The sequence below is a fragment of the Oncorhynchus keta genome, chromosome 16 (assembly GCF_023373465.1).
Source record: "Oncorhynchus keta strain PuntledgeMale-10-30-2019 chromosome 16, Oket_V2, whole genome shotgun sequence".
Lineage (NCBI taxonomy): Eukaryota > Metazoa > Chordata > Actinopteri > Salmoniformes > Salmonidae > Oncorhynchus > Oncorhynchus keta.
In genome coordinates, this window is record NC_068436.1 from 14,954,098 (window position 1) to 14,966,982 (window position 12,885).

The 12,885-nt window shown below is 43.6% G+C and overlaps 1 protein-coding gene across 1 annotated transcript in view; it reads left to right on the forward strand.

The window, feature by feature from the left end:
• Positions 1–12,885, forward strand: part of frem3 (Fras1 related extracellular matrix 3) — a 70,982-nt gene that overhangs the window by 45,365 nt on the left and 12,732 nt on the right. The window contains exons 7-13 of the mRNA XM_052464779.1: positions 682–831; positions 2,717–2,926; positions 8,797–8,994; positions 9,992–10,156; positions 10,355–10,537; positions 11,560–11,690; positions 12,675–12,833. Of these exons, the coding sequence (XP_052320739.1) occupies positions 682–831; positions 2,717–2,926; positions 8,797–8,994; positions 9,992–10,156; positions 10,355–10,537; positions 11,560–11,690; positions 12,675–12,833 (1,196 nt within the window). The remainder of the gene's footprint in view (positions 1–681; positions 832–2,716; positions 2,927–8,796; positions 8,995–9,991; positions 10,157–10,354; positions 10,538–11,559; positions 11,691–12,674; positions 12,834–12,885) is intronic.

The window sequence follows — 12,885 nt, forward strand, 5'->3', positions numbered from 1 at the left end:
AGTAGACAGCGGTAGCTTGTCAGTGATGATCAGTCTGGCTGTTATAGAGGGGTGGACAGTAGACAGCGGTAGCTTGTCAGTGATGATCAGTCTGGCTGTTATAGAGGGGTGTAGAGAAATTAATCCGTTGTGTGTTCCAAAGATATGCATTCCTTCCCTCTAGTCTATTACTCAGAGAGGGAGAGGTAGAGAGATCCTCCTGTCTGTGCTGCCTCCCCCGTCTCCTCCCTCTTATCAGTGCTACTGTCATCAGACAAGGTGGACATCCCATCCCTCTTCTCCCCCCAACTCATCCCCCTTTCACTTATCCCCCATTTCTACCTGGCTTTTCAGGTGTGCACTGTAGACCTCTGGCACTGAGTTCAGACGACACTGTCTGGCCGCGATGAGGGGAGGATGATGAAGGGATGAGTGGGATGACAGGTCTCTTCCTGGAAAGAGAGGGAAAGAGGGGGATGACCCCCTCAGCCGTACCAACTTTATCTGTCAAGCCGAGTTCAGACCAGAAATTTGGATTATCCCATGACAGCTTCTACCCCAAAGACATCCTTAATCAAAACCACATTTTAGTAACTTTATGTTCATATCTGTAAGATGTAGATGATAATATACTGACCTGACCTGACCTCTCTCTCTCTCCCCTCCCTCCCCCATCTCTCTCTTTCTCCCTCTAACCCACAGAGCCCTCTCTGTATTTCGGAGAACTAGATTACATTGTGGATGAGAGTTCAGGCTATGTGGAGGTCAGGGTCTGGAGGACTGGCACTGACCTCTCCAAGACGGCCACAGTGACCGTCCGCTCCAGGAAGAGTGACCCCGTCTCTGCTGAAGGTCAGAAGAAGAACGTGAATGTTAGATATATTATTCCTATCCTCTTTGTGGTGTAGCGTTTCCAGAATACAGTGCCTTGCAAAAGTATTCATCCCCCCTAGCGTTTTTCCTATCTTGTTGCATTACAACCTGTAATTTAAATGTAATGTAATGGGCATACACAAAATAGTCCAAATTGGTGAAATGAAATGAAAAAAAATAACTTGTTTAAAAAAATAAAAAATAAAAAAGAATATATACTGTATATTCACCCCCTTTGCTACAAAGCCCCTGAAGAAGATCTGGTGCAACCCATTACCTTCAGAAGTCACATAATTAGTTAAATAAAGTCCACCTGTGTACAATCTAAGTGTCACATGATCTCAGTATATTTACACCTGTTCTTAGTGGTGTTGCAGGCCCCAGAGTCTGTAGCACCACCAAGCAAGCGTCACCACCAAGCAAGCATCACCATTAAGACCAAGGGGCTCTCCAAACAGGTCAGGGATAAAGTTGTGGAGAAGTACAGATCAGGGTTGGGTTATAAAAAAATATACGAAACTTTGAACATCCACGGAGCACCATTAAATCCATTATTCAAAAATGGAAAGAATATGGCACTACAACAAACCTGCCAAGAGAAGGCAGCCCACCAAAACTCACGGACCAGGCAAGGAGGGCATTAATCAGAGAGGCAACAAAGAGACCAGAGATAACCCTGAAGGAGCTGCAAAGCTCCACAGCGGAGATTGGAGTGTCTGTCCACTTCAAGCCGTACACTCCACAGAGCTGGGCTTTACGAAAGAGTGGCCAGAAAAAAAGCCATTTCTTAAAGAAATAAATAAGCAAACATGTTTGGTGTTTGCCAAAAGGCATGTGGGAGACTCCCTAAACATATGGAAGGTACTCTGGTCGGATGAGAATAAAATTTCACTTTTTGGCCATCAAGGAAAGCGCTATGTCTAGCGCAAACCCAACCCAGAGAACACCATCCCCACAGTGAAGCATGGTGGTGGCAGCATCATTCTTTGGGAATGTTTTTCATCGACAGGGACTGGGAAACTGGTCAAAATTGAAGGAATGATGGATGGCGCTTAAATACCGGGAAATTCTTCAGGGAAACCTGTTTCAGTCTTCCAGAGATTTGAGACTGGGACGGAGGTTCACCTTCCAGCAGGACAGTGACCCTAAGCATACTGCTAAAGCAACACTTGAGTGGTTTAAGGGGAAACATTGAAATGTCTTGGAATGGCCTAGTCAAAGCCCAGACCTCAATCCAATTGAGACTCTGTGGTATGACTTAAAGATTGCGGAACCCATGCAACTTGAAGGAGCTGGAGCAGTTTTGCCTTGAAGAATGGGCAAAATCCCAGTGGCTAGATGTGCCAAGCTTATAGAGACATACCCCAAGAGACTTGCAGCTGTAATTGCTGCAAAAGGTGCCTCTACAAAGTATTGACTTTGGGGGTGTGAATAGTTATGCACACTCAAGTTTTCAGGTTTTTTGTGTTATTTCTTGTTTGTTCCATAATAAAACATATTTTGTATCTTCAGAGTGGTAGGCATGTTGTGTAAATCAAAAGATACAAACCCCCCCAAAAAAATATATTTTAATTCTAGGTTGTAAGGCAACAAAATAGGAAAAATGGCAAGGGGGGTGAATTCTTTCACAAGCCACTGTATGTGTCACAGTATTTACAATTCCCCTGGAGTCCCTCAATCTCTGTTTTCACATTACTCACAATCTCTCTATCAGTGTAATTACACAGAATTCCCGATCGTTCCTAATATTTCTCAAACATTCCGGTGTCATCTCTCTCTGTTATGGTAGTATTCCAATGCCCTTGCTGGCTCTCTCTCCATAAAGATATATGTGTAATGTTCTATTTCTATGTTCCCCTGCCAGCCGGCCTGGACTACGTGGGCATCAGCCGTAACCTGGATTTTGCCCCCGGGGTGACCATGCAGACATTCAGAGTGACCATCCTGGATGACCTGGGTCAGCCGGAGCTGGAGGGGCCGGAAACCTTTGACCTGGTGCTGAGGATGCCCATGAACGCTGTGCTGGGAGAGCCCAGCAAGACCATCATCACTATTAATGATACTGTTACTGACCGTGAGTTATACACACTCTGTAACACATCCCCACACATGTAGATATATAGCCCCCAGCAAGACCATCATCACTATTAATGATACTGTTACTGACCGTGAGTTATACACACTCTGTAACACATCCCCACACATGTAGATATATAGCCCCCAGCAAGACCATCATCACTATTAATGATACTGTTACTGACCGTGAGTTATACACACTCTGTAACACATCCCCACACATGTAGATATATAGCCCCCAGCAAGACCATCATCACTATTAATGATACTGTTACTGACCGTGAGTTATACACACTCTGTAACACATCCCCACACATGTAGATATATAGCCCCCAGCAAGACCATCATCACTATTAATGATACTGTTACTGACCGTGAGTTATACACACTCTGTAACACATCCCCACACATGTAGATATATAGCCCCCAGCAAGACCATCATCACTATTAATGATACTGTTACTGACCGTGAGTTATACACACTCTGTAACACATTCCCACACATGTAGATATATAGCCCCCAGCAAGACCATCATCACTATTAATGATACTGTTACTGACCGTGAGTTATACACACTCTGTAACACATCCCCACACATGTAGATATATAGCCCCCAGCAAGACCATCATCACTATTAATGATACTGTTACTGACCGTGAGTTATACACACTCTGTAACACATCCCCACACATGTAGATATATAGCCCCCAGCAAGACCATCATCACTATTAATGATACTGTTACTGACCGTGAGTTATACACACTCTGTAACACATCCCCACACATGTAGATATATAGCCCCCAGCAAGACCATCATCACTATTAATGATACTGTTACTGACCGTGAGTTATACACACTCTGTAACACATCCCCACACATGTAGATATATAGCCCCCAGCAAGACCATCATCACTATTAATGATACTGTTACTGACCGTGAGTTATACACACTCTGTAACACATCCCCACACATGTAGATATATAGCCCCCAGCAAGACCATCATCACTATTAATGATACTGTTACTGACCGTGAGTTATACACACTCTGTAACACATCCCCACACATGTAGATATATAGCCCCCAGCAAGACCATCATCACTATTAATGATACTGTTACTGACCGTGAGTTATACACACTCTGTAACACATTCCCACACATGTAGATATATAGCCCCCAGCAAGACCATCATCACTATTAATGATACTGTTACTGACCGTGAGTTATACACATGTAACACTGTAACACATCCCCACACATGTAGATATATAGCCCCCAGCAAGACCATCATCACTATTAATGATACTGATACTGACCGTGAGTTATACACACTCTGTAACACATCCCCACACATGTAGATATATAGCCCCCAGCAAGACCATCATCACTATTAATGATACTGTTACTGACCGTGAGTTATACACACTCTGTAACACATCCCCACACATGTAGATATATAGCCCCCAGCAAGACCATCATCACTATTAATGATACTGTTACTGACCGTGAGTTATACACACTCTGTAACACATCCCCACACATGTAGATATATAGCCCCCAGCAAGACCATCATCACTATTAATGATACTGTTACTGACCGTGAGTTATACACACTCTGTAACACATCCCCACACATGTAGATATATAGCCCCCAGCAAGACCATCATCACTATTAATGATACTGTTACTGACCGTGAGTTATACACACTCTGTAACACATCCCCACACATGTAGATATAGCCCCCAGCAAGACCATCATCACTATTAATGATACTGTTACTGACCGTGAGTTATACACACTCTGTAACACATCCCCACACATGTAGATATATAGCCCCCAGCAAGACCATCATCACTATTAATGATACTGTTACTGACCGTGAGTTATACACACTCTGTAACACATCCCCACACATGTAGATATATAGCCCCCAGCAAGACCATCATCACTATTAATGATACTGTTACTGACCGTGAGTTATACACACTCTGTAACACATCCCCACACATGTAGATATATAGCCCCCAGCAAGACCATCATCACTATTAATGATACTGTTACTGACCGTGAGTTATACACACTCTGTAACACATCCCCACACATGTAGATATATAGCCCCCAGCAAGACCATCATCACTATTAATGATACTGTTACTGACCGTGAGTTATACACACTCTGTAACACATCCCCACACATGTAGATATATAGCCCCCAGCAAGACCATCATCACTCTTAATGATACTGTTACTGACCGTGAGTTATACACACTCTGTAACACATCCCCACACATGTAGATATATAGCCCCCAGCAAGACCATCATCACTATTAATGATACTGTTACTGACCGTGAGTTATACACACTCTGTAACACATCCCCACACATGTAGATATATAGCCCCCAGCAAGACCATCATCACTATTAATGATACTGTTACTGACCGTGAGTTATACACACTCTGTAACACATCCCCACACATGTAGATATATAGCCCCCAGCAAGACCATCATCACTATTAATGATACTGTTACTGACCGTGAGTTATACACACTCTGTAACACATCCCCACACATGTAGATATATAGCCCCCAGCAAGACCATCATCACTATTAATGATACTGTTACTGACCGTGAGTTATACACACTCTGTAACACATCCCCACACATGTAGATATATAGCCCCCAGCAAGACCATCATCACTATTAATGATACTGATACTGACCGTGAGTTATACACACTCTGTAACACATCCCCACACATGTAGATATATAGCCCCCAGCAAGACCATCATCACTATTAATGATACTGTTACTGACCGTGAGTTATACACACTCTGTAACACATCCCCACACATGTAGATATATAGCCCCCAGCAAGACCATCATCACTATTAATGATACTGTTACTGACCGTGAGTTATACACACTCTGTAACACATCCCCACACATGTAGATATATAGCCCCCAGCAAGACCATCATCACTATTAATGATACTGTTACTGACCGTGAGTTATACACACTCTGTAACACATCCCCACACATGTAGATATATAGCCCCCAGCAAGACCATCATCACTATTAATGATACTGTTACTGACCGTGAGTTATACACACTCTGTAACACATTCCCACACATGTAGATATATAGCCCCCAGCAAGACCATCATCACTATTAATGATACTGTTACTGACCGTGAGTTATACACACTCTGTAACACATTCCCCACACATGTAGATATATAGCCCCCAGCAAGACCATCATCACTATTAATGATACTGATACTGACCGTGAGTTATACACACTCTGTAACACATCCCCACACATGTAGATATATAGCCCCCAGCAAGACCATCATCACTATTAATGATACTGTTACTGACCGTGAGTTATACACACTCTGTAACACATCCCCACACATGTAGATATATAGCCCCCAGCAAGACCATCATCACTATTAATGATACTGTTACTGACCGTGAGTTATACACACTCTGTAACACATCCCCACACATGTAGATATATAGCCCCCAGCAAGACCATCATCACTATTAATGATACTGTTACTGACCGTGAGTTATACACACTCTGTAACACATCCCCACACATGTAGATATATAGCCCCCAGCAAGACCATCATCACTATTAATGATACTGTTACTGACCGTGAGTTATACACACTCTGTAACACATCCCCACACATGTAGATATATAGCCCCCAGCAAGACCATCATCACTATTAATGATACTGTTACTGACCGTGAGTTATACACACTCTGTAACACATCCCCACACATGTAGATATATAGCCCCCAGCAAGACCATCATCACTATTAATGATACTGTTACTGACCGTGAGTTATACACACTCTGTAACACATCCCCACACATGTAGATATATAGCCCCCAGCAAGACCATCATCACTATTAATGATACTGATACTGACCGTGAGTTATACACACTCTGTAACACATCCCCACACATGTAGATATATAGCCCCCAGCAAGACCACCATCACTATTAATGATACTGATACTGACCGTGAGTTATACACACTCTGTAACACATCCCCACACATGTAGATATATAGCCCCCAGCAAGACCATCATCACTATTAATGATACTGATACTGACCGTGAGTTATACACACTCTGTAACACATCCCCACACATGTAGATATATAGCCCCCAGCAAGACCACCATCACTATTAATGATACTGATACTGACCGTGAGTTATACACACTCTGTAACACATCCCCACACATATAGATATATAGCCCCCAGCAAGACCACCCTCCCATAACCACTGTTTTAGCTCTAGCATAACCACTGTTTTAGCTCTAGCATAACCACTGTTTTAGCTCTAGCATAACCACTGTTTTAGCGTTAACATAACCACTGTTTTAGCGTTAACATAACCACTGTTTTAGCGTTAACATAACCACTGTTTTAGCGTTAACATAACCACTGTTTTAGCGTTAACATAACCACTGTTTTAGCGTTAACATAACCACTGTTTTAGCATTAACATAACCACTGTTTTAGCTTTAGCATAACCACTGTTTTAGCGTTAACATAACCACTGTTTTAGCTCTAGCATAACCACTGTTTTAGCGTTAACATAACCACTGTTTTAGCGTTAACATAACCACTGTTTTAGCATTAACATAACCACTGTTTTAGCGTTAACATAACCACTGTTTTAGCGTTAACATAACCACTGTTTTACACATGTGATATATAGCCCCCAGCAAGACCACCACGTTAACATAACTACTGTTTTAGCAAGACCATCATCACTATTAATGTTAACATAACCACTGTTTTAGCGTTAACATAACCACTGTTTTAGCGTTAACATAACCACTGTTTTAGCGTTAACATAACCACTGTTTTAGCGTTAACATAACCACTGTTTTAGCGTTAACATAACCACTGTTTTAGCATTAACATAAACACTGTTTTAGCGTTAACATAACCACTGTTTTAGCGTTAACATAACCACTGTTTTAGTGTTAACATAACCACTGTTTTAGTGTTAACATAACCACTGTTTTAGCGTTAACATAACCACTGTTTTAGTGTTAACATAACCACTGTTTTAGCGTTAACATAACCACTGTTTTAGCGTTAACATAACCACTGTTTTAGTGTTAACATAACCACTGTTTTAGCGTTAACATAACCACTGTTTTAGCGTTAACATAACCACTGTTTTAGCGTTAACATAACCACTGTTTTAGCGTTAACATAACCACTGTTTTAGCGTTAACATAACCACTGTTTTAGCGTTAACATAACCACTGTTTTAGCGTTAACATAACCACTGTTTTAGCGTTAACATAACCACTGTTTTAGCGTTAACATAACCACTGTTTTAGCGTTAACATAACCACTGTTTTAGTGTTAACATAACCACTGTTTTAGCGTTAACATAACCACTGTTTTAGCGTTAACATAACCACTGTTTTAGCGTTAATATAACCACTGTTTTAGCGTTAACATAACCACTGTTTTAGTGTTAACATAACCACTGTTTTAGCGTTAACATAACCACTGTTTTAGCGTTAACATAACCACTGTTTTAGCGTTAACATAACCACTGTTTTAGTGTTAACATAACCACTGTTTTAGCTTTTCTCTTTGTATGAATTGTTTGTGTTTTGTTATCCATATAAAAGTAGCTTTGAGATGATTGTCTAAGGCACATTTAGTCAGTGAGCAATGAGAAATTAAACTAAAAATTAAACTAACTCCCTATGCAGAAGCCATGAAAATAATATTGAGCTACTAGAAAACCACAGTACTAATAAGTAGTATTCTGTTCTCTTCAGAGCCTAATTCAAATCTACTTATCATTCCAGTGCCCAAGGTTCAGTTCAAGGATGCTGCCTATAAGGTGGATGAGGCGGACGGGGAGATGAAGGCCGTAGTGTATCGTAGTGGAGACATTAGTCACAGGTCTACGGTGCGCTGCTACACCCGCCAAGGCTCTGCCCAGGTCATGATGGATTATGATGAAAGGCCCAACACGGACGGGTCACTCATCACCTTCTTCCCAGGTAACCCCGGTCTCTCTCTCTTTCTGTTTCTCTCTCTCTCTCCATATCCCTCCCTTTCTCTGTCTCTCTCTCCCTCTCTCCTCTCTCCTTCTCTTCCTCTTTACCCCCCCCTCTCTCTCCCCCTTCTCTTACTCTCTCAATCTCTCCCTTCCTCTCACTAACCCCTCTCTCTCTCTCTCCCTCCTTCCCTAGCTCTACCCCTGTCTCTCCCTCTTCACCCCTCTCTCTCTCCCCCTTCTCTCCCCCCTCTTCTCTCTCTATAACACTGTTTTAGCGCTAACATAACCACCCTCCTTCCCTAGCTCTACCCTGTTTTCTCTCCCTCTTCACCCCTGTCTCTCTCTCCCCCTTCTCTCCCTAACCCTCTCTCTCTCCCCCTTCTCTCCCTAACCCTGTTCTCTCTCTAACCCTCCTTCCCTAGCTCTACCCCTTCTCTCCCTCTTCACCCTCTCTCTCTCTAACCCCTTCTCTCCCTCCCTCTCTCTCTCCCCCTTCTCTCACTTGTTTCTCTTTCCCTCCTTCCCTAGCTCTCCCCCTTCTCTCACATTCCCTCTGAGCAATCTAAACTCTCTCCCTCCTTCCCTAGCTCTCCCCCTTCTCTCACTCCTAATTCTCTCTCTCTCAGTGCCCTCCTTCCCTAGCTCTCCCCCTATCTCTCGGACTCCTCCCTGTCTCTCTCTCCCTCCTTCCCTAGCTCTCCCCCTTCTCTCCTCCCTCTGATCTCTCTCCCTCCCTCCTTCCCTAGCTCTCCCCCTTCTCTCACTAACCCCCCTCTCTCTCTCTCCCTCCTTCCCTAGCTCTCCCCCTTCTCTCACTCCTCTCTCTCTCTCTCCCTCCTTCCCTAGCTCTCCCCCTTCTCTCACTCCCTCTCTCTCTCTCTCCCTCCTTCCCTAGCTCTACCCCTTCTCTCTCTCAATGTCTTTTTATATGCCAACCCCCCATATCCTCATATTTCTATGTGTTAACGCTGTGTTCCCCCTGTCCGTCTGTCCCACAGGGGAGAGTGAGAAGGAGTGTGTGGTGAACCTGGTGGATGATAACCTATACGAGGAGGACGAGGAGTTCCGTCTGGTCCTGGGAACGCCCAAGAGCAAGTCACCCTTCGGAGCCTCCACAGGGGAACAGAGCGAGGCGGTGGTCACCATTACTGACGAGAAAGACAGTAAGCTTTACCCAAGGAACACGGAGATATCTAGCACACCGAACATTGGGCTACATTGTATAGATCTATCTAACAAAGTATTACAAATTAAATGCCAAAACACTGTTTTATTAATTATTTTATTCAGTCTCTAGAGAGTTAGAGTCGGTAGTATGTTCTGTTTTGCATCGGGAGTCTAACCGTATTCTCTCTCCTCAGAGCCCATCATCCGTTTCAGTGAGATAAAGTACAGTGTACGGGAGCCTCAGATCCAGGGGGAGACAGCCGTGGTGAAGATCCCTATCCTGAGGCTAGGAGACACCACCAAGGTCTCCCTGGTCAGGGTCCACACCAAGGACGGGTCAGCCACCTCCGGAGAGGACTATAACCCGCTGTCAGAGGGTGAGTCCTAGCATTAAGTTATCATATAGTTTATAATCATGTAACACAGACATAACTAACCCTAAGGTCCAGAGAGGACTACAACCTGCTGTCGGAGGGTGAGTCCTAGCATTAAGTTATCATATAGTTTATAATCATGTAACACAGACATAACTAACCCTAAGGTCCAGAGAGGACTACAACCTGCTGTCGGAGGGTGAGTCCTAGCATTAAGTTATCATATAGTTTATAATCATGTAACACAGACATAACTAACCCTAAGGTCCAGAGAGGACTACAACCTGCTGTCGGAGGGTGAGTCCTAGCATTAAGTTATCATATAGTTTATAATCATGTAACACAGACATAACTAACCCTAAGGTCCAGAGAGGACTACAACCTGCTGTCGGAGGGTGAGTACACATACAGGAACTGTAGTCTATGTTCCATTATCCACTCTAACATCCTTCTTAGATTGTCCAAAATATTGCTTCATTGTAAGTGGGATGTTAGTATGGGCGTTAGAACATAACCATATGAGAGAAGGGTAGGGGCCTTACCACAGTAACAGAATGATGCTGAGACTCGCTTTAAAATGGATGTCAAAGAAAAAACAATGATTGCAAAGTTAAATAAACCTTACAACTCTATGCACAAGGACGACTTTTAACAATGTCCACTGAACATTTTACAAAAACACATTTAGTTGAAGAAACAGCACATACCGTCATTCTGTTACCAAACTTTGCATCTGCACTGTTCTTCAAGTAAATTAGTTTTTACGTCAAATGTTCAGTGTCAGTTGTTAAAAGTAGTCTTGTCAGAGAGTTGTATGGTTTGTGTAAGTTTGCAATGATATTTTTCTTGTTTGACATACCTTTTAAATTCTCAGCATTATTCTGTTACCGTAGAATATACAGCCATCGTTGTCATACTGTGTTGGGCACTGTCGTGTATAACCCATTCACACCAAAAACGATGTGATACATTTTTAATAGAGATCCTTATTATGCTCTTGTTTAACCTTGTGTGTGTCTCTCAAGATGTGGAGTTCAAGGAGGGCGAGACAGAACACTTTGTGGAGGTGCAGATCCTGTATGACGGCCAGAGAGAGATGAGAGAAGCCTTCGTCGTCCACATGAAACCTGATGAGTACATGGTCGCAGATATGCAGGTAAGACTGAGGGCATGGGATCACACGCACGCACACACGCACACACACACACACACACACTTTATGCATTTATTTAACCCTTATTTTACCAGGTCAGTTGACTGAGAACACATTCTCATTTACAGCAACGACCTGGGGAATAGTTACAGGTGAGATGAATGTGCCAATTGGAAGCTGGGGATGATTAGGTGACCATGATGGTATGAGGGCCAGATTGGGAATTTAGCCAGGACACCAGGGTTAAAACCGCTACTCTTACAATAAGTGCCATGGGATCTTTAGTGACCACAGAGAGTCAGGACATTGTTTAACGTCCCATCCGAAAGATGGCACCCTACACAGGGCAATGTCCCCAATCACTGCCCTGGGGCATTGGGATCTTCTTTATTTTAGACCAGAGGAAAGAGTGCCTCCTACTGGCACTCCAACAGCACTTCCAGCAGAATCTGGTCTCCCATCCAGGACCAACCCTGCTTAGCTTCAGAGGCAAGCCAGCAGTGAGATGCGGGGTGGTATGCTGCTGACACCCACCTAGATCACCCACCGAGACACACACACACACACACACCATATAAATACCCTCAGCGGGTCTCAAGGCATGCACACACACTTGAACACACAAATAGCCAGGCAGCAGCTGCCACTTTCAGCGGCCCCAGCACCCAAATCTCCAGCTATTATAAAAAGACTTCCTGGTTGAGTCCATGCTATGAGAATGTCCCTCAAGTCAACCCACAGAGCAGTGTGACCTATAAACACAGCTATGTGGCATCCCAGACATGTACTGTACCATACCACTAACCTGACACAAATAATGCTAGAGGTGTACGCTCACTTTAACTCACTTTTCTCCTTTGGTATTACAAATATGCTGTTCTAAGGAGGACTCCACCTTCTCAAACGTCCAAGTTTACAATGTAGAACACAATAAAGTGTACTATACCCACGGAATGGTGTTTTGAATCTCTCTCTCCCGTTCATCAGATGAGTAAGGCAATTGTGTACATCGAGGAGATGGACAGCGTGGCAGATGTCACCTTCCCGGCTGTGCCTACTGTGGTGTCCCTGCTAATGTACGATGACACGGCCCGCGTCAGGGACAACCCTCACCCCTCTACTGGCTACCCCATCGTCTGTGTGACGGTGAGTGGTGGCCACAGGGCCCAGACACACACACACGCAGAATGCAACCCCC